Raw genomic sequence first — 23,698 nt, forward strand, 5'->3', positions numbered from 1 at the left:
GTTGAGATTAAGTGAGAATGTTCAAGCACCTCAAACTGATAATCTTCACATTTCTAAGCTCTTAAAATGCAGACAGAAAATTCGAAAGCCTCAACAGGACTGACCTTATTCCTCTTGCCAGGCTCGGCTCCAGGCTTCTTCTCTTTATCACTGAAGGTGAATTCCTCATCTCCCTCTACGAAAGCATAGGGATCTGCGTCCGTCTCGTGGTCGGTGTCGCACACTGCTGCTGAGAGGTACTGGTTCTTTTTCTGAATGTACATCTTCACCCGCTCCTCTGACACTTTCAGCGACCTCACTGAGGAGGCCATCATCCTGCGAACAACAGAAAAGCACATTTTAGAAAACTTTGACTCAAAAGGTTCATTAACTTTCCAGAACAGTCCTTGATAAGATACACGATTTATAGTTGAAGAAATAAAAAAAAAAATAAAAAAAAATAAAATGTTTTTTTTTTTTAACTAATAAACTATTACTATTTATTTATCTTTTTTTTTTCCAAGACTGAGCTTTAATGACTTACTCTACTGTTAGGAGTACATAGATAATCAAACATTAAGGCTTTAAATTACGGCTTTGGGTACTACTGGGTTTACTTTGTCCTACAAAATTACATAATATATGAAGAAATCAGATTTCATAAGCAGAAAAACAGCTGAAAAATGTAAACAATAGATACGTCACCAACTTTAACACAGATTCTTTTTTTAAAACTATTTTTTTAATAGTTCTATAAACACTATAAATTAACCTAAAATTGTACTCAAGATGTAAGTAAAATCAAACTTTTTGTGATATCTCTCAAAAGCTCTACTGCACAAGTAAAACACAAGTTTAATATCACTTTACAGTGTGTTATTATTGAAGCCATTAGAGGCATTACAGTATTTAAGCCGCTGTTTATCAGTTTATTATAATTCCTCTTGTTCTCCAGTTAACAAGTACATTCAGGTCATTGGTCAATAATATTATTGTTCACTCTACAGTATTAATATATTTAAAAGGGCTATAGTTACTCATATTGCAAGGAGCAGCAGCAGAAGCTGCAGGAGTTCTGTTTTTTATGTTTCTCTAGGAAGGACAGAGTGAGACTAAGTTGAACTGCCGTTACTGTGCTTATTCTACATTTCTAAACATTGCTCTTTAGCGCCTCTAGTGGTATGGTGGTATGTGAAAAGCGCATACCGGTTCTAAATCCCCCTCTGGCATACCGAATGAACCGGTATACTGTTCAACACCAGACAGGACAGTCATAATGTAATTCTGAGCTACAAGTTTAAAGCAAGGTGACTTGCTCAGAATCAAAATCATACTTCATTATATGCCATTATGACAAATTTGACTTACTCAGTGACAGAAATAATGCCATCCAAGCCTCCACATCCACTGCCATCCAACTTCAGCTTGTCCACAGGAAGTGAGGGTGGCTGCAGGTTGGCGTTCTTCTTGCCAGGCAGTCGAAAGTACGTCCAGGGGTTGAGAGTCGCGTCCTCGTTGGGGTTAACTGCAGATCCCACATACACCGTGGGCTCCACAGGGCCTGAAAAAGCTGACTCAGGGCAGCCTAAGGACCTGGGGTCTGCAGAAGAGTCAGCCAGGTTTTTCTGAGGCAACAAGCAGGGCTCAGTGGAGGAGGAAGGGTAGAACTGTTGGTTGACAGGCGTGGAGGAGCGTTTCAGCTCTCCTGCCGTCTCCTCCTCTCGTTCACAGGGATGTGGGCTGAGCGGCGGAGGCTGAGGTGACCCTGCAATGTCTCCAGATGATGCGTGAAGCGTTTGGACTTTGACCATGGCAACATCCACATGGTGGAGACTGGGGTAGTGGCTGTCCTCCTGGCCACGCAAGCCAAGCTTCTGGCCTCCACCCTCTGAATCCAGGCTGAGATCTTCAGGGTTGCGGTGATGGAAGGGAGTCTGAGGTCTTTTTTGCTGCTTTTCGGCTTTCTCCATCTTGTCCACTGCCTTGTACCTGGATGGGGGTTGAGCTGGTTGGCCAGTAGAAGGAGGAAGCCCTGGGGTGCTACCTGTACGCTGTTTCATGTATTTGTGTCTGGAGAAAGCGAAACAATATATTTATTGCATAAACAGAAAGCATAATCAATAGATCATGTTAGATCTATTAAGAACTCTTAACAACCAGAATCTAAGCCATACCTTGAGCAATTGCACTGACTCCTTTGATAATGTTCGACGAAGTTCCAAACGCAATCTTTATCCTTATCCTCCTCACAAACGCCATTGGTCACAGCTGAAAACTTCCTTCTACAAAAGACAAATTCACATACGACAATGTTGGTGAAGGCTGTGACTTTCCGTGCTCGCAGTGTGAAGAAAAAAAAAATGGGGAAGTTATCCAAATACAGAATTAGGATTCTGGGATTCATACTTATTCTGAGCTCGATTGATGTTGCATTCCTGCCAAACGGTCTCCATTAACTGACTGGCCAGCTTGCGTGGAACCTTGCCGCCGTGATGACTGGTGCTGTCCACGCTGAAGCCATCAGACACCGCCGAGACTTTCATCCACCTCGGAGCAGGCTGACAGACTACAGTAAAGGATAAAAAGGACAAATTAATCAGAAATTAGTCTGGAGCAGGTCCAGGTCGCACCACTTTTACACATGCTCATTCTTGAGTGTGTGTGTAAAGCATTTATTAAGTCCTTAGCTAAAACTGGTCAGATTAGACCAATGGCATCACTGCAAATCTGTATGTAGTTTCTTACAATAACTAAAGATCTGAGTATTAATAGTAAATATTAATGCTTTAACATGACAACAATAAATAAACACGTTGCCAAAAGCAAGATGCTCCCTTCAAACAGGGAGCTTTCATATTGAACACAGTGCAAAAATATTAATAAACAAAAGGATGCAGCATGACTTAGTACCTGATGCTAAAAGTGATTCCTGTCGACCAACACAATTTGCTTACAACATATACCATATATAATCCGATTGCTGATTGCTGTTTAGTCACAAGCAACATATGCTTAAGACAAGGTGTACCGTATTTTTCGGACTATAAGGCGCACTTAAAAACTTTTAATTTTCACAAAAATTGACAGTGCGTCTTATAATACGGTGCGCCTTTTGTATGGATTTTACTCGTCAGGTTGTAAGGAGCAGTAAACACACACTCCGTGCAGCGTTATAGAGAGTTTCAGTGCTATACAGAGTCCAGAGCCGTGCAGCTCCGAGGCTGAGCAGCAATAGCATTAGCTAGATGCTAACCGCTAAGCTAGCTAGCTTATTCACTGAGATCAGTATTATCTAAATTTTACTCGTCAGGTTGTAAGGAGCAGTAAACACACACTCCGTGCAGCGTTATACAGAGTTTCAGTGCTATACAGAGTCCAGAGCCGTGCAGCTCCGAGGCTGGAGCAGCAAATAGCATTAGCTAGCTTATTCACTGTTCAGAGATCAGTATTATCTAAATTTTACCCGTCAGGTGTAAGGAGCAGTAAACACACACTCCGTGCAGAGCCGTGCCGCTCCGAGGCTGGAGCAGGCAATAGCATTAGCTAGATGCTAACCGCTTAGCTAGCTAGCTTTTTCACTGTTCAGAGATCAGTATTTTCTAAATTTAGCACTTTTAATACTGCTGGAGCAGTATTATTAGAGTTAGATGCTAATCGCTAAGCGTTCACCGTTCAGAGGTGAGTTATCGGCCTGTAAGTCTGTGCTGCTTTGCCTGGCTAGCATTAGCTAGATGCTAAGCGCTAACTCTCTCAGAGGTGAGTTTTATCAGCCTGTAATCTGCTTGTTTACCGTGTTAAAACAAGCTACGGGGGACGAATCGCTAGCTAATATCTCACTGTCTTACCAGAACACGCAGGATTACTCAGTGTAACGCTGTCGTTTAAGTTTGGGTTAACTTTACTAGTTTAGGTGACTAGCTAGCGTGCTAGCGGATAGCTATGCTAACGCTGGTGCAGCAAGCCTTAGTGGACATCTGGAAATCTAAGCTTACTGTAAATAAACTGAAGCACGTTACTCACCCAAATAAACAGTTTTCAGGAGAGGAATCTTTGACTTTGAAATAGCTAGATTTGTATACTGAGACGCTCCACCGGCAAGCGACCACCCCCGGTGGGGGAAGGGAAACATGGCGCCACCCCTGTTCACTTTGATATAGGCACCCTTTCTAGTGTCACTTAACGCGCCTTATAATGCGATGCGCCCTATGTATGGAAAAATAGCAGAAAATAGGCGTTCTTTGATAGTGCGTCTTATAATACGGTGCGCCTTATAGTCCGAAAAATACGGTAAGTATTAAGTTGCTACTAGCTCTTATGTACACTACTGCTCAAAAGTTTAATAACACACAATTATTCCTCTTTTTTTTGCCATTTATGCTCTTTAGGGCCAGTCAATTACTGGACATGGTACAAAATCCAGTGCTCAAAATTAAGCATTGTACTACCACAGCCTTTAAGGAAAACAAATTAAAATAAAAAAGATGAACAGATGATGCCAGAATGCGGAGAGCTCTGTTTCCTACACCTTTAAAAGACACTTGGAAAATGGAAAAAAAAAACTGCTACAGGAAGAGTCACGTCTGGCTGACCCACATGGAAACAGCTTTAGCCTTTAGCGCAGCTTAACAAGACTGGATGTCTCAGTTTCAGCAGTGAAGATAAGAACTAGAGATCTGACAGGTATAGAACTGCAGTAATAAAGTCATTACTAAGATGAGAAACATAATAAAGCAGCTTGTCTGGGCCACACAGCACTGCTACTGGACTACTAAATAATAGGGGTGTTCTAAAACTTTTGACTGGTCGTGTACATGTACACATGCATGCATGTATGTATGGAGCAACCCAGCTTCATTCAGAAATGCATAAACCTTCATCAGTTCAAATGTAGGCTAGTTGTAATATATGGACCGCTGGTGTACCCAGCCATAGACTACTGTCAGGTTTAAATTATATTTAAATATTATCACAGTCAGTCTCCTCATCGTACCTTTCTGTGCTTCCTCTGGAGACGTTGGAGGAGTGAGCGTAACTGATGAGATGGCAGGCTCTCTGTGTGTCGTGTGATTGTGATGACCTCCAGAGCCGAGCCCAGTGCAGCTAGAGGAGCTCACTGCAGCCGGGGCTGGGATATCCGACTGAGCCACCAGAACCAAGCAGGCAGGGTACACCATCCTTACTCCAGCTGAGCAGGCAAAGAGAACACACACATACACAGTTTAACACTCCGGTTATACGTTATAAAGAGCATTATGATATATTTATTATAAGCCTGATAATTTCTCTTACCAACAAGAACCTCCACAGCAGCCAATGAGTCATCTTCCCAGTCTAGATCGTCCCCCTTGTCCTCTGAAGTGTCCTTGGTGGTGGGGCTGATGGGGTAGAACTGCTTCCACTCTTCTATTAACTTCTGAGTTGGAGGATCAGAGAGCTTGAAGGACTGGCCAGTTAGTGTCCCACTCAAACCGTACGGACTGAGGATCACTGAAAAGAAATAAAGCATCAAAATACAGGGTTCATACATGTTTTAATCAAAACACCAGCTTTCATGGCAAATTTTCATGACCATACAATTTTTAAAACATTAGTGCAGACATGGACAATAAAACCAAAAATCAACAGATCCTGAGAGCTCCACTATGTAGAGCTTAAATTACTGAACTAATTAAAGATCCAATTTCCATGACTTTACCAAAACCTTCTGGGTATTTTTTAAAGAACTGCTATTTTCAAATTCCATGACTTTTTCCAGGATTTTCATGACCGTATAAACCCTAAAAATAATGAGAAAATAAGAAATGACTAGGATTCATTTTCAATATGATTTGCTGACATACACTACAACTCCAAAAGCAGACATCTGCTCATTCATAGACCGGTCATGATAAGATTTATATATATTTTTGGACAAATGTTACTTCAATTTATTGTAAAAAATGATAGCATCATTTTAAGACCACAGACGTAATGATAAAATACAAGCTCTCTACATTAACAGACCAAATTTAAGTATTATTAAATCATTAACAAGTATTATGTAAATTGTAAAAGCTGATTAGACTGCAAGTTGCAAAATGCTGGGAACCTCTGCTGTACTCTTTTAGGAAGGCTCTATATTAAATACTGGAACACTGCTGTGTTTAATGAACCATCATCTCTCCAGAGCCAAGTTCACATAAGTTTAGACAATATTCACTATTTTGCTTTGAAACCAGTCAAAAAAACCCTCCCAAAATAAGACATGATGACTTTATGCTGCTTTCTGTTCTTTTAAAACATCAAACTGCAACATGAACACACAGCAGCTTGAAGATAATGATCATTTAAATCTTTCAGTTTCAGCGCTGTTCCGAAAGTGTTCAGTCACCATTTCGCAGGTGTGTGTTAACCGCTGCTCGCTTGTTTCTGGTAATATGTTCTGTTTTTACACACGCAAAGTGAAAAATCTGCAGTTTATATGAGACATTTGTTTACTACTCCAACTTCTCAATACTATCTTTAATAGATTGTTTGATCTGATTTTAAAAAAAATCAAAGTATGCTGTTTACATGACTATTTAAATAATCAGATAACTGCAATATTCCTCTGAATCCTTTTTTGAACATATATTGATGTTATTGACATGTGAGACCATTTTAGTAGTATTACTTGTTGTGTGTTAAACCAGGAACAGCAACCTCTATTATTTTCTGAGACAGATGTCTTCAGTACGTTTTTTGCAACTTTCATTTACAGTCAACAAAAGACCATTTAGCAGCAGTAAAAGAGGAAGTGAATACTAAGAGAACTGAAGCTGTTTTGAATGGAGCAAAACTGGGCTACATTTGGCTAAGCCTACATACATAAAAAGCTTATGTAACTGACTAAAACGCCCTGAGGGAGGCTAATAATGAATGACGACATGCCTGCCTGCCTACTGAGGAAAAGCCTCATCGGAGTCAAACCTCAGCCATTACTGAACAAGAGAATAACACCTCTTTCACCAGAGCAGAGCACTCTGGATGACGGGCGGATAAGTGAACATTATGTGAAAACAAGGAAAGGCTTTTTATACATTAATATTTGAAGACCTATTGGCAGGAATGGTAATACAGCTGAGATGCATGACAGACTGGGTAACGGAGGATAGGACAAAAAAGACATATATAAAAATAGATTAACACAAACGCCACAAAAGGCAGCGGTGATGTAATTTAGCTGTAAGTGTGTAGCTGTAGTGCACCTCATCAGTGCCAGAGTGGTTCTGTACGGAGTTAATGACTAGCAGCAGAGCAGACTGGAGAGTCCCAGTAGTACAGCGTGATGCTGTAACTCTGCCATTATTGTGCCCTTGAGCACAGAGGGAAAAACACGCCTGCCACCAGACTAGTGGTGATCATTTATTTCATTATATATATATATATATATATATATATATATATATATATATATATATATATATATATATATATATGTATATGTATGTGTGTGTGTGTATAACACAATGTATAAAACAACGCCGTTTTATTCTATAATCTACGGAGAACATTTTTCCCAAATTCGAAATAAAAATATTGTTATTTAAAGCCTTTATTTGCAGAAAATAAAATAAAAAATGTCTGGAAATAAGATGAAGAGCTTTCAGACCTCAAGTAATGCAAAGAAAACAAGTTCATATTCATAAAGTTTTAAGAGTTCAGAAATCAATATTTGGTGGAATAACCCTGGTTTTCAATTACAATTTTCATGCATGTTGGAATGCTCTCCTCCACCAGTCTTACACACTGCTTTCAAATAACATTATGCCACTCCTGGTGCAAAAATTTAAGCAGTTCAGCTTGAAACTCAATTTTTAAGTGGTCTCTTATTTTCTTTATCCAGAGCTGTATAACAAAAAACTCTTTGCACTGCTAAAGAGTAGGCCTGTTGTGGTAACTGATTTTATTTTAACAATTTAATTTTCTCATTTTGAGATAATTTAATGCTACTGGCAATTATATAATAGCATAATCGTGCAATTGCGCCTTTTAAAAAGACACTGAACTTAATAAATAATAGTTTGTGTGTTTGGGATGCCATTTTAATGCAATTCCATTGTGTAGGAGTTAAGTTTTTTTATGTAAAACATGCATGGACAATATCAGAATCAGCAAAAACGATTGAGGTAATGTTTATTTACTGCATGAGGTTAATTACCAGTATGTAATGTACATTTAAAAAAAAACAGTTTAAAACAACTGTACTTTCTACTCCTCAAAATTGTAACAAATTGTGTGAAAAATGTATAGAATGTAAGTAAAAAGTTGTTTGAAAAATATTTTCTCCAGTAAAGTATCAATAACCAACATTTTCTACATTTCAAAGTAAGGTATTGAAGTATTTGTACTTTGTTACTTGACACCTCTGTTAAATTCAGAGAATAGAGTAAAGATACAGAAGAAGCACCAAAAAAAAACCATGTTTATATCCCAACATACTGTCAAATAATTTCAAATCACTTCCCAAAAAACCTCTCTTTCACTTCATGCTCTGTTTATAAACATAACTGTAGACAGGGGAGCTAAAAAGCGATAATAACACATTCCCGCAGAGCTTTGAAGGTCTTTTCGCAGCAATGCCACAAAAGTACCAGTTCAGGCAGCTGACTAACGCTTGTGCCAGGATGAAAGGCTTGGTTCCTACCTTGCATGGGGCTGCTGCTCTGCTGGGCCAGGGTCAGGTGCTCCTCACTCAGCAGGTAGACGGGCTGGTGCTGGTTGATCTCCACACTGGTGCACACGTTGCTGTCTCCGTGCAGGAAGAAGGTGAAGGCGCAGGAAAGATGCTCACTAGGAAAAAAAGTCAAAATACAAGTAAAGATGAGAATCGGGGTTATGAGGTTATAAAGTGCATTTATCAGTGTGCCCACAATCAGTGTTACAGCATGTTCAGAGCGAGTGCAGAGCAGTGATTTATAAGCCTGACCATGAAAGTTCCCCTGATCGACATAGTTCTGTGTATCAGCTGGAGACAAGTGAAATAAAACATTCAGTATTTAGAGCCAGGAATTCAGACACTAAATTTATTGGGATTTTAGAGCAAAAAACTTAGTTATCCACTGATCTCACATTCAAGCCAACACTAAAACAGAGCTGACTGATCCTGCTTGCCTGTTTGCTGCTTACACCAAGAGAGCACTTGCATTTGGAGTAAAGCTGTGCAATATGGTAAAAATGATTATATCACAACATTCTTAATACACAAAATGTATCAGACTGTGCGACACGAAGACAAAATGCAAAATTGCTAGTGGAAAAAAAAAACAAACAAAAAAAAACAAGCTTTTCTAATACACCCTCTCACATAAGATAGTGATTCAGTTTCATTCAGTTTTTGCTGCACAACATCCACTTAAACAGACCTAATTACACTTTTTGTAAAGAAGAGTTGGGTTATTTGGGTCAGTATTCTTTGATATGCCGAAAAACCATAGTCAACTCCAGTTGTGGGTGAAACGGCCCTGAAATAATACTGAATTAAAAAAAGTATTTCAAGAATACACTACTGCAACTAAATGAAAATTAAATGTTATTATTGCATATGATATGATACGGCACACCCCTAACTGAAATATTAAAAATATACAAGAATTTTATCAGATTTGTAACAGAAGTCAATGACCCAGAATGTCATGATACTAATAATAATGCACTCCAAATATCTCCATATATCCAGAATTAAAATAAAATAAATGATACTGGACTGATATAATCTGTATCTAGTAGATATATAATAGGTATGAGAAAAGTGTGATTTTTTTGTTGCTAAAAACAGTACAAAAGTAGAACCTTGATGTGATAATTAGGGGTGGGTGATATGGCACAATATTTTAGGGTATAATATCGTTCACGATATTAAAAAATGTTGCCGATATTATTGTGTACGATACAGTTCTTTTCATAATGTGGTAAAATATCTTCGTCGTATTTTATTTTTGGAATGAACTGTGATTTTTTCAATAAAATTTTTAGGAAAACAGTCATACTATAACACTATTTTCTATTACACATTTATACAATATTCAATATATAATACAGTATATTATTTATGCAATCAGAATGCATAGTGGGATCTGACAGTACAATACGATATAACACAGTATTGCAAACAAAATCTCTCCATACACACACTATTATATTTTCCTACACCCCTAATATTTAACATTTTGAAGGCTGATATCTGAAAGTATCAATCTATACTAAGAGAGCTTCTTTTAGTATCTGAATTCAAATACAGGAAAGTGCTATTTCACCCACACAGGTGCAGAGCCATAGGGTGTTGTGCACATCGAGAGAGAAAGAGAGAGAGAGACTGTGTGAGTGAGCGAGCGAGAGAGACTGAGTATGTGTGGCTGGTTGGGGGACGTCTGCATTCCTCATATGTCTGCTGAGCACTGTGTGGAGTGTCATTAAGGCACGCTATCAACTCAGCAGCACAAACTCAGCACAAACAGATGGCACTTCAAAGCCTGTACGCAGCCCTGCAGTGTTGAACACAGCCTGAGATCAGGGCTACACCGCGCTCGGTTTGTTGCTTTGCTTAAGGAATCAAAGCACTTCAAATTATGTGCCTGGAATAACACTTCTAGCGCAGCAAATTAGCAAGAACTCAGGATTGCCGTCGGTCTGGAAAAATAAGGCGGTTCACACGAGCGAGAGTGTAGCGCTCGTTCCTGTAGACCTTGCGGGTGTCGAAGCCACGCTGTGAACATGGGGTTTTCTGAAAAAAAAAAAAAAAAACACAAAACGACTCTGCAAACCCAGACAGAGGAAGCAGTCACATTTTCCAGCGTATGCATCCTTAACAGCCACTGCAGCCCAGAGAGCACGCCCCAGAACAGGAAGCCTAGGAGCTATTTCTGACACATTCTCATAACCATAAACACACCACAACACTTCAGCCCTGAGGGACCAAATTACTTCTCGTCAAACAAAACCAAACCTTGGACCCTGGTCACCAAACCTGATCGATCACTAGAACCTGATCGTCGAAAAGTGCTTTGTTTTGGTGCTGTTAGCATCTATACTACTGGTCCTAACCATGTAAAAAAAAAGCATTCTCCATAGAAACCATTACCCAGCATAAACACAGTGACTGATCGGAGGTGTGATGGGGGTGTTTTTCTTTAGAGGCATCAGTGTAAGAACAAGTTTTGACCTGAGTAAAGCTGTGGTCACACTAGACATTTGCTCTTCGCGTCACATTGTGAACTGGGGCTGTACCAGAAACCTGTTCACTGGAAGGTCCTCTATTAGCATGCTATTTTTAGCTAACTTGCTAAACAAGACATCAAAACCACACAAAGTTAATTATAAGGTCACATTAATTATGACATCAACTACCCATATTCATTTGTACTTACCTTAATATTGCCTGTTGTTTGAGCAAGTAGAGCCCATTAACATGTTTTTATTTTATTTTTTACATATATTTTATTTATTTAGAATATTAAAGAAAAAAAATTATATTCCAATTAATAAAACTACATTTTATGCTACTGTACTATCATTATGTTAGTGGCATCAAATATATCAATAGTAAGGGTGTGCCATATTGAATTATATGCAATCATAAGGGCAACATTTCTGAATATTGTGAACTATATTATACCCTGAAATATTGTGCCATATCACCCACCCCTAATTATCACATCAGGATACTACTTTTTTGCTGTTTTAGCAAAAGAAAAATTCACACTGTTCTTATTTCCCATTATATATCTACTAGAGACCAATTATATCTGGTCAGTATAATTTTTTATAACATACATTCTGGATCATTGACTTCTGTTATAAATCTGATCAAATAAACCTCAGTATCTCAGGTTTCTGATTAATTTATCCTGTACAACAAAAGGAAACCTTTGGTCTTCCTTTCCTGGGGCAGTCCTGATTTGAGCCAGTTTCATCATAACATCTTTAAAAGGTCTTTGCGACTAAAATTGTATTATTTAAAATATGTATTAAAACATTACTTAAATAGAAATTTAAGTAATTAACTCTTGATGAGTTTAGCACAGCTGTTAATTGAAAGCCTGAATTCCAGGTGACTCTACCTCATAATTCTGACTGAAAGAATGCAGCCAAGATGTGCAAAGCTGTCATGAAAGCAAGAGGTGCTACTTTTGAAGAATCTAAAATATAAACATATTCTGGTTTAACACTTTTTGTTTACTATAAAGTTTGAATGACTTTGGTATTAATCTACAATGCAGAATATATTAATAATGAAAAAACACTGAATTTAAGGTGCGTCAAAAAACTTTTGATTGGTACCGGTACTTTAGATGAGCATACTGTCTCCAGTCTAAAATTAAGACTACTTGTGAACTGCTAAAAATTCAGACATGGATTTCAGAAGTATCCAGACATTACATATAAATATATATATTTTTTTAATATCAGCAACCCCTGGCTTTGAATGCCATGCACCTTTAATTTGCTCTTGTCTCTCTAAACCAACCATCTGCAAACAAAAACAGGTGCATACATTTAACTCCCATGGGGAAAAAAAAGTAGTAGTAGTTTACGCTCTAACACTTTAGCTTCAAGTTAACACCTGAAAACTAGAGCATGAAAATCTTTCAGATTCTCAAACGCAAGTGTATAAGCATCTTTAATACAAGTGTAACGCAATCTGACTTTATAGTGATTAGAAAGCCGCAACTTATAGAAGGCATCACATGATCAGTTGGGGGGAAACAACCACAACACAACTGTCACAACCGCCTTTTCCACTTCAGTAGTTTGTTTACCTCTTGTTGATGGGTTTCTCATCCTTCTCGTAGGGCTTCACAAACCACTTGCCGATGCGCACGAAGCACCGGTTCATGAGGCAGCGCTCCAGCAGGTTGTGGATGGCTTTAAAGAGCAGCGTGCGGCACTCGTAGGTCAGACCGCTCTCCCACACCCCGTCTTCATTACCTAATGGAAGAAAAGCTCATGGCATCAGTGTCAACAAGTCCTCAATGCAGTCTAACACACACACGCACTAACTCATGTGATTACTATCACCATTTTATCAGAAGTGTCTTAACCTTAGTCAGTGACTAAAGAACCAAAGCAAGTGAATGGAAACCACAGGCTAGATAAAGAGCTGTAGTGCAAAGCAGCAGTTCCTCTATTTCCTGCTACCCCGCATAACTGTCTGTGTGATCACAATCAACAGCTAGTTATGGATAGTGCAACAATAACACTAAAACAAAACCACAATATCACACTACAGCATTTTACTGTTTCAAATTACTGTTTGGATTTATATATTTGGGCTTGTGGTTCTGGTACAGAAAATACACGGTGCAGCCCTAACCAAAAGCAGTATTTAAAATATATCAAAACATATTTACTAAACAGGTTGTTTTCCATTTTGAAAAATAAATAAATAAATAAATAAATATGCATTTCAAAACTTTCTTTACAGGTTGCTGAATGCAATCTAAAGAAACCTTCTAAAAAAGGAATTCTTTTATATAGATTTTTTTAAATGATAAAGGTCTATTACAATTCCGAAAAGATTATATGGCTGCTTTAATGGTTCCTCAAACATTATTAAGACCTCTTGTTTATACTTTAAGCAAATCTCAAAATTTTTAACTTTTAAAAATAGTTTTAAAGTGTGAGGAAAGCACTATTTCCCATGCACAGTAAGCTTTCTCTCACTGTTTTTGTGCTACGTGCACAGGTCACGTTTGTTTGGCTACAGTGGATTTGGGCAGTGCAGCAACAACAATGCCGAGACTTAAATCTCATGAGTGAGAGAGCGAGAGAGAGAGAGAGGTTACTACTGTGCCAAAACAACTGCACAGTTCCAGCTCAGCATGTCTATCTCTCCACACAGATAAACACCACCTCTACACCTTGCCAACTAGCAAAGCTAGTAGAGTAATGAAGCTGTATCATTTATTTTATTACAGATAGAGAAGTTCATAACCAATAATCCAACAAACGCAATATAATGGTTTTGCAGCATTGAGCAGTTTGAAGTAACTTCCTGCTCTATTTTAAAGAGAGACATTTATTTGTTATTAGAAATATTGATATATATATATTAGAATGCAGAGTTTTGGCATTGGTAGATTTGACACTTAATGTGTGCCGTATTATACATACATAATATTGCAGTATTATAGCAGCATTCTTTCTTGAAAGTAGCTTATTTTGCATGTTTCACTGTTTAGAGAAAACCTTGAACGGTTTGTTTTGTATATTTATTTAGATTTGCAGCTTATATTCATGCACAAAACATTTTGCATTTCAGTGTTAAAACAGATTTATAAAATAACAATGTCTTGGTAAGTTATTTACAAAATAGAAAAGGTTTAAATATTGTATTTTTGTAAATCATTTTTAATGAATGTTTAAACTGTTATACTAAAGTTTTTCACAGTAGTATATTCCATTTAGCCAACCTTATTTGAGCTAACAGAATGATAGAAGCCCATTTAAGATGGCGTTGGGAATTAACCCTAGGGAAAACTATCAGGCAAAATGAACGAGGGCATGTTTAAAGGCATGAAAAAAAAAACTTAAACTATATTAATATGAACCTTTTAAGCTCTTGTGTTAGGAGCAAAAAAAACAAAAAGCGCCATTGATAACCAATGCCAGCAACAGAAACAAACTCTTACGGGCTGAATTTGAAACCAAAAGTCAGAGAACGCAGAAACTGGGGAAAAGCAATGTACATAAAAATATATAATAATACAAAGTTCCCTACGGAAGCGTTCAAACATTTAGTGAAGGCTGAAAGCATTATCAGCTGCTTTCAGGTCTACACAAGCAATCACTCTGCATAATGAGCACAGAGATCAGGAGCTCAGTGAACAACAGGTAAAGGTCAGCCTCGTCTGCTTTACGAGCCGAGCTTCCGCCTCCCAGACTGAAATACGGGAGCTTTTCTCTGCATCTGTGGGCTCTTCATTCCTCAATCTGCCACACTGAGCCCGGCACAGCTGCACTCAGAAACATGATCCCACTAGCAAGTGAGAGCAAACACCCGCGAGGTGTTTACAAAAGCTAAACTTTCCCAACTTCATGATTAGGAACTTGTGCAGAGTGCTGAGTACTGAATGTGGAAATTCAGCAGCTGATTTACAATTTCAGACAATTATAGCACTGCAGCACATGCAGGATTTTTTAAAACTAAAGTTCCCTAACGTGTTAATAGTGGCCTTTGTACTAATGCGTTGGCCACATGACCCGGTTGATAGGTGATTCCTCGTGACAGTGAGAGTGACGAGCTGCGGGAAGGAGAAAGACGAGGACGTACTTGAGAGCTCGTGGTGGATGAGCTCGGCGAAGTTGGGGTCGTCGCCCCACCAGAAGAGCCAAAGCTCACGCCGACCGGGTGTCTGGTGCCGCCGCCACACGCTCAGCACGTCTGCCTTCAGGCAGCGGCTGAAGCTGCACAGGATGGGGTCCTCCTCGGTCACCGGGAAGAGTATGGGGGACGAGGTGGGGCCCTGCCATACAAAGCACTTCCATTTGATGCCTGTGAGGTCAGCCTGGGGTCAATGAGAAAGAAAAAGAGAGAGAGAGAGGGGGGGGTACTGTTTCAACATGGTAATCAAATAAGCCATGCAAGAATGTATGAGAACACGCAATTACACCATGACTGTTAATGAGCTCTACACGTATGACCAGCAAAATGCAGACAGCCGACAAGAGCATGAGTCAGTAAGCTGTTTGCAGAATGCACGCCTGGGATTAGGCCTGACTGTCGGAGCACTCCAAAGTATTTCCCTTAAGAACAAAAGAATGCATCTTAAGCAAACATTCATAACCAGTTCAGCGCACTCATTTATTCAGCACTACATGAGCTTATTCATAGATAAACTAGCTAACATACTTTAAGCATCCCTGCACTCGCTTACTTTCTCCACCTAGGCTTATTTCCAGTACATACCAGTAAATAACAATACAAACAGACTGGAAATTGTGATTTTTTAAATTATTTTTTTTTGCAGGAAATACAGGTGTCTACTATTCAAGAAAGTAAATATTTATTTAAACATATAAACATATTTTTTTAGTCATGTAAGCTGAACAGTGCAGAGGTCAATAATAGTTTTAAAGGGGTAAGTCTGCACTGTTACAAAACCTCTAGACAAGGCACTGGCTAATCAGTAAACACCACAGACAAATGCAAGTGCAAAACACCAAATGCAATGATGTAAACAAGGATCTTACTCTACTCACACTGTAAACTGTAGCTCGCACAAGATAACTGGTAGTGCTAGCTAGTAAACAAAATTAAACTCTAAAGATTAACATATAATCCTTGTCATAATAACCTGTAATTTAATCCTTGGTGACTTTAATTAATCTTCATTGTGTTTCTTCACAAAAGTGCCATTCATAATCCCCTAATGGTAATTCCAGCTCTATTCCAACGAGTTAACACTGAGCGAAAGCTGGATTTTTACAAGATGTGTTTACATAAATGGCAAAAACGTGTTTCAGATATCATCTACAAAATATTTACTTGTATTATTATTATTAATAGAACTGCAGATATCAGACTTTGATAAAGTGATTCTGACTAGTCATATTACCAGATTCACATATTCTTGATGTAACTTTGATTAGTCATATGATACCACTGATATTAAATGAATTACAGATGATATCTTCACTAGTATAAATTCCAGACCTGCATACCAGTAAATAATTCTGACTGGAACATTTGTTTTTATTTATTTTTTCAAATCTACAATTTCAGTTTTAACAAGTAAAAACAAGTATGCTTACACCTACAACTACAATTTTCACTAGTCAGAAATAGAGTTTACATACACAGAACTAAAATGTATTCTAGTAAAAAAAAAACAGTATCATTCAGTACCATGGTAGTTTATGGTCTTGGTAGTATGTCTAATCAGATTATGTTTTTTTCAAAGATGATCCCTGAAATTAGTTCTTCTGACTAAAAAAGCCTTCCAGAGATCTGTAAATAATCTAGCTAATTGGTTAAGAAATTACTTTTTAAGTTTCGATGCAATTTCAGGCTCAATTGTGGCTTACAGTGGATAAAGCCTTTCTAACTAGTTATTTATTACCTTATCTGGAAGTATGTTTCACAAGTAAAAACTTCACAGTTTTTTTTTTGCATATAATATCACCACTAGTATAAATCCCAGATCTGCATACCAGTAAGATAATTTACACTAGTACAATGAAAATGTAAGATATTGCTAAAGCATCAATTAACATTTTGGATATGTCTTTTCTACTTATATACATACATATATGCATATTGTATTTACAAATTCACAATATTTATGATACCTACAACTACAGTTAATACTAGTAGGAATCACAGCATTTATGATTTATGAAGCTACAAATTCTACTAGTAAAAACCTATCAATAGTAACAATGTTTAACAATGTAACTCGTTTTTGCAGACCTGATATTACTAGCACATGTTTTTAAAGCTGATCTGTGAAATGAGATTTCATCCTAGTACAAAAATGCATTTTAAAGGTCTGTAGATTAACTAATTTTTCCAACTAGTTACTTTGTTGAGTGATGACTTATAAAGTAGCTATAAGTCGTGCCATTTCAGGTTAGCTAGTGCATACTTTAGCTAGAGTTACATCTCTGTCTCAAAATCTATCCATCTTCTCACATACATACATATAGACATACTTTATTTATTTATTTAATCATTCATTTTATTTACAAAATCAACAATATATCTAACTACAACAACAATTAATACTAGTCAGAATCACAGCATATGGATTTATGTAGCTACAATTTCTCTTAGTAAAAAATCAGTATCAATAGTAACAATGGTAGTATGTCTAGATGTGTGGTCAGATTATGTTTTTGCAGACCCGATTTTATTACTAGAACAAGTTTTCAAACAGACCACTAAAATCAGAGTTTTTGTTAGTGCAAAAAAGCCAGCTAACCCATACTTTAGCTACCTAGCTAAAAGTTGTGTTTATATAATCGCCAGAAACTGATGACAAATGTCTAACAACATAATCTAGTTATATGAGTAAATATATTTTTAAGATGTAGCCTAGATGGTTAGTTAGCTATTTAGAGCACCAAGTTGCAAACACTTGACTTAGCTGTTAGCTAGCTAGGTTAGGTAGGTTAATGCTATATAGGTTAACGCTAGCTAAAATTAGCAAAGGGTTAGCTGTGACATTGTTTACTTGTGGGATTCGCTTGCCTAGTTAGCGCTAGTACACTACGCCTACTCGATATTCGTCTTTATCATCTAGCTAATTAAAAATAGCACATGAGAACCTGTGCTATTTTTCTCCCGTAAGCTTTTACTGCATGCATGTTTACGAATTTGTTTCCACTCTTGTACACAATGTTCTCTGTGTGATCACTGATTCAGCTCAACAGGCCTCGGCCGCTACTTTGAGCTGGTCTCCATAGTGTAGCTAACCTAGCTATTATATAGCTATGAAGGCTAGCTAAAAAGCTAAATAGCTGGCTGAAAGAAGGCTGTGTTAGATAGTTAGCTAACTGTAGATTTGAGCGAGTTTCTTACCAAACAGAAGAGATTGGAGTGGCAGTCCTCCAGGCTGGCCCCGTTGGGTACGAAACAAGAACTCATCCTCAGGGTGAAGCCAGTCTGTCCATCATTTATTTCATAGCGGGGGAACTGAGCTGAGGGCCGCTGAGTATTTTCCCAGTGGTTCCTCCGAGCAGATATATATATGTATATATCTAACGCTAGCTTAGCTGGGTTAGTTAACTAGCTAAAGAACAACCCCACTCTCACACAGCCAGGCTCGGCTCCTTTTTAAAACAATAACCACAAAAATCCCCCTCCCCTCAGTCAAGACGTCTTCAGCAAGTTAGCGTTAGCTTAGCTAGGTAAGCTAAGCTAACTCTATGTTAGCTAGCGTTAACTAGCTTAACTCCTCAAATCCTCTTGTTTTAACGCGCGAACATCGACCAAAAAAAACAATCCTGTCTATATTAAAACACATTAAAATCACACCCCGCGAATACTAAACACATAAATCACTAACACATCCGATAAATAAGAAAATTTTATCGGATTTAAACGTTAGCTAAAGCTCGCTAAATCGCTGAGCCGCTAAACTGTAAGCCCTACTACATTCACCCCTCCCCCTTTACTCAGCAGCCGCTAGCATCAGCCTTAGCTAACAGGCTAGCTAGCTAAGCTAACCTAGCTAGCTGTTAGCTAAGCTAAGCTAACTGATTGGCAACCCAGCCAGACAAGTCGAATAAAAGTGATTCAGTAATTAAAGAAAATCCTCCGCCGCCCGCTCGCTCGCTCCTCTCGCAGCGCTCTTCTTCTTAAAAGCCCCGCTCACATCAGAAACCCCTCACCAAACACCCGCTACAAGCCGAAACGCGAGCGCGGCCAAAAGGCGAAACATTAGTCCGCTCCTCCGCGGAGTCTCTCCGGGCTTCTTTTTTCAATACATGGGTCGTATCCTTTAATGGCGGCCGGAGGGACACAACTCTTTAGCTCCGATTGGCAGCGCTGGGAGTCGAATAAAGAGCGAGAAGGAGTCGACTCCCGACTCCCGACTCCTGACTCCCGAGTCCGCAGGCTGGATCTGCGCGGTCACGAATCACCGAGCAGGATGAATCGGTTCATTCCTGGGATTTCTCTTCCTGGAAATGAAAGTATTATTATTTTTTATAATTAATTTCCAAAATAAAACATCACAATACAAACAAAAGGCATCAAAGATAATTAATACATACAACCAAAAATGTTTTACAGGAAAATAAAACTTGTATAAATTAAATTAAACAAAAAATTAATTAAAACAGGGTTTACTTTTACCAAAATTTAATTTGTGCAGATTAACAGTATTTCCTGAAGAGAATTATCAGATTCAAAGTAAAGTTGACAGAAGAGACCTTACAGTTAAAAAATGTAATAAAAATAATATATTTAACTACATTTAGTATATACCCTGTAATTTGCTTTATTAGAAAAGCTATTAAATAATTTAGCAAGAGTTTTAGCTAGAGTTTTCCAAAGTTATTTTAAATAAAACATTCAGAAACGAAATGTTCTATTTTTTCTGGATAACAGTTCTGATCATAGGTAGATGTTATGCAGGGTTTTTGAATGTATTTTTCTCATTTTATTATAAACACAAAACTTCCTGGAAAAACAAAAAAGATCCTGGAAAAAAAAGTATGGTAAACCGCTTTAGCCTAAAATGACACCAGGGATTAAAGAAAATAATAAAATAAAATAAAATAAAATAAAGGAAAGAAAAGTCCCAACTCTGTTTTAACTTGTAGAAATTCTCATTTAAAACATAACCATTATTTTTACTACTACTAATAATATCAGATAAATAATATAGTTATAAATAATAAAACAGAAAATGCAAATACCATTTTGACATTTATTTTTGCACACATAAAAATATTATGACAAAATTACTTACTTTGCAACTTAATTATTCACTCAAGAACAGGTAATCTTTGATTAAAAAAATACATTTTCTTTAACATACTGGTATTTTTCTGTCAACTCAAAAAGCAAACAGCAAAAAAAAAATGCAAAAACAGGTAAATAAAAATATAGGCCAAAGTGTCTTCAGTGTTTTCAGCCCTGAATACTCTTTTCTACCAGACAACCTGTTTTTAAAATTAATATATGTTGCAGGAATAGTAGCAGAAGCACATTAATATCAATTATAATACTATTTTACTCTAATCCCTCTCAGGAACACTACTACTTTCTATAAAAAGAAAAATCTTAAGGACTGCTTTCTGTTGACCTACACATTGTCCAATAAGCAAAAACATTAATCATATTATAAAAAACTGTTTAGAAAGTATTTAGAGACCAGTCTGTGGCCTAATACTCAAATTACAATTGTTTTTTTTAGACATAATTTTAGTATTGGATCTTGTACCCCTATTAACACGTGAATGCAGGGATATTAATAGTATAGTAATAGGAAGAATTAGTCTAATGTAGAACATTTTTAGCATTTCAGATTCTGGAATATATTGAGACATAAAGTAAATACATATAGACATTAAACTCATAAAGACATATCATTTATCCAAATATAGGACAAAGTCAATGTCGAAGCCAATGATAAAAGAGTTAAATCACATTAAACCATGTAATAAAAACATCTGAAGGTCAGTAACTCTCCAGGCTAAATGAGTAGGCCCATGCTCAATCAATTTAACTCATATATCACTTAATGTTAGTGCTGTTATTAAACATGATTTTACATGTTATTATAAACTGTAATAGTTGTGAAACTTTTTTTTACATATCATTGAACTAAGTTTGTCCTCCCCCTGAAACCAGGAGGGGGCGTCACTATACCACAATATTAAAGTTATATACAGTGGTATGAAAAAGTTTGGGCATCCCTGATAATTTTCAAGATTTTCCTTTATAAATTATTGTTTTTAGGATCTTCAGTTTCAGGTAATTATATTATATAGCAGAGGAACACAGTGATGTTTGATAAATTAAATGAAGTTTATAGGATTTACAGAAAATGTGCAATAATTCTTCAAACACAATTAGGCAGGTGCATAAATCTTAACAGATTTATGCACAACAGAAAAATGACTATTAGATATTTATTAGATCCTCCTTTTGCAGAAATAACAGCCTCTAAACTCTTCCTTTAGCTTCCAATGAGAGTCTGGCTTCTGGATGAAGGTATTTTGGATCCTTCTTCTTTACAGAACATCTCCAGCTCAGTCAGGTTTGATAATTTTGAGCATGAACAGCTCACTTTAAATCCCACCACAGATTTTCAATAATATTCAGATTTGTGAATTGAGATTATCATTCCAGATTTTAACCCTTGTGTGGTGTTCATATTTTTGTTACTCGTTTACTTTGTTACTTGTATTTAATTCAGCTAAATTAAGCAATTTTACATTAAAATGCTTTACACATGCTCGCTTCACCTAAATTGCAAGCAATATAAACAGCTTACATGGTTAATATTTACCCTTTACCTTTCTTACGTTACATTTCTTTTAAAAAGTGCTTCTTTTTTTTATTAGTTTTTTAATAAAATGTAAAAGAAAATGAATTAAACTCAAGATATGAGTAGAAAATTTGTTTAGTTTCAAATTTACAAATGAAGCAATGTTTATTAGCCCTTGGCCAAACATACTGTATGTAATATAAATGTGTGTGTGTGGGGGGGGGGGGGGGGGGGGGGTGTACAGTGTGTGTTTATCGAAAATGTGTTTTGATATATGTTTTTCACAAAAAATTAGCCAATGCCAATGAGTTTGAGTTAGAAAAAAAATATTTTTTGTATCATTTGATGAAAAATGAAAACGGGTCCCACAGACCCGAACACCACACAAGAGTTAATTTAAGAAAACATGTGAATTTGCCATCTTAGCTTGTGTTAGAGTTTTATTGACTTATTAATTTGAAGAAGACTAAACAGATCTTCTGTATCTCTTGTTAGGAAAATTCACTCTACATAATATGTATTTTATCTTAAACACAGAAGAAATGCTGAATTGATGCTCTGCTGCCCACATATCTTAACAGAAAGCAGAGTAGTGATAAGGGTCTAATCCCATACCCACCACCTATAAAATAACAATAGACAAAACATCCAGCATGTAATTTGTTTCATTATTAAGTAAATTGCTATCTCATTATCCCAAATTAATAATAACTCAGAACTTTGAGGTACTAAGTTGTTATTTTAAGATAATAAGCCATTATTTTGAGATGCTATCTTTTTTATTTTTAGGTATTAAGATATTATTTTATGATAGTAAACAGTATCTTAAAACCATGACTTAGTACTTTAAAATAATGAGATAGCATCTCAGAAATAATCACTTAGTATCTCAAAATAATGGCTTAGTGTCTCATTATAACGAATTAGTATCCAAATTAAGGTGTGTGAATGAGAATAAGATCCTAATGCATGGCCACAACTTATTACTAAGTGATTATTTTGAGATTCTTTCTCAATATTTTAAGATACTAAATAAAAAAAATAATGACATAGTATCTCAAAATAATGACTTATTATTTTAAAATAGTGACTTAATATCTCAAAATAACGAGACAACATCTCAAAATAACAACTTAGTATCTCAATTAAGACATGTGAATGAGAATAAGCTCCTAATGCATGGCCACAACTTATTACTAAGTCATTATTTTGAGATACTAAGTGATTATTTTGAGATGCTTTCTCATTATTTTAAGATACTAAATAAAAAATAATGACATAGTATCGTAAAATAATGACTTATTATTTTATAATAGTGACTTAATATCTCAAAATAATGGCTTAGTGTCTTAAAATAACGACTTAGTATCTCAATTAAGGTGTGTGAATGAGAATGAGATCCTAATGCATGGCCACTAAGTCATTATTTTGAGATGTTAAGGGATTATTTTGCGATGCTATCTCATTATTTGAAGATACTAAATTAATATTATGACTTAGTATCTCAAAATAATGAGAAATGGTGTCTCAACATAATGACTTAGCATCTCAAAATAATGGCTTAATGTCTCAAAATAACGACTTAGTATCTCAATTAAGGTATGTGAACGATAGTGAGAATGAAATCCTAATGCATGGCCACAATTTATTACAAAATCATTATTTTGAGATACTAAATCATTATTTTGAGATACTAAGTCATATTTGTTAACTTAGTATCTTCAAATAATGAGATAGCATCTAATATAGATAGCAAATAA

General features: G+C 36.6%; 1 protein-coding gene across 1 annotated transcript in view; it reads right to left on the reverse strand.

Moving 5' to 3' along the window:
* med13b (mediator complex subunit 13b) overlaps positions 1 to 19,472 on the reverse strand; it is a 39,010-nt gene extending 19,538 nt beyond the window's left edge. Inside the window, exons 1-10 of the mRNA XM_049467220.1 lie at positions 18,518 to 19,472; positions 15,269 to 15,503; positions 12,756 to 12,924; positions 8,645 to 8,790; positions 5,269 to 5,466; positions 4,970 to 5,164; positions 2,386 to 2,545; positions 2,154 to 2,261; positions 1,348 to 2,049; positions 105 to 315 (exon numbers count right to left, since the gene is read on the reverse strand). Of these exons, the coding sequence (XP_049323177.1) occupies positions 105 to 315; positions 1,348 to 2,049; positions 2,154 to 2,261; positions 2,386 to 2,545; positions 4,970 to 5,164; positions 5,269 to 5,466; positions 8,645 to 8,790; positions 12,756 to 12,924; positions 15,269 to 15,503; positions 18,518 to 18,583 (2,190 nt within the window). The 5' untranslated portion in view covers positions 18,584 to 19,472. The remainder of the gene's footprint in view (positions 1 to 104; positions 316 to 1,347; positions 2,050 to 2,153; positions 2,262 to 2,385; positions 2,546 to 4,969; positions 5,165 to 5,268; positions 5,467 to 8,644; positions 8,791 to 12,755; positions 12,925 to 15,268; positions 15,504 to 18,517) is intronic.
* Between the last annotated feature and the right edge of the window lie 4,226 nt (positions 19,473 to 23,698).

Source organism: Astyanax mexicanus, chromosome 18 (genome assembly GCF_023375975.1).
Source record: "Astyanax mexicanus isolate ESR-SI-001 chromosome 18, AstMex3_surface, whole genome shotgun sequence".
In the NCBI taxonomy this organism is placed as follows: Eukaryota; Metazoa; Chordata; class Actinopteri; order Characiformes; family Acestrorhamphidae; genus Astyanax; species Astyanax mexicanus.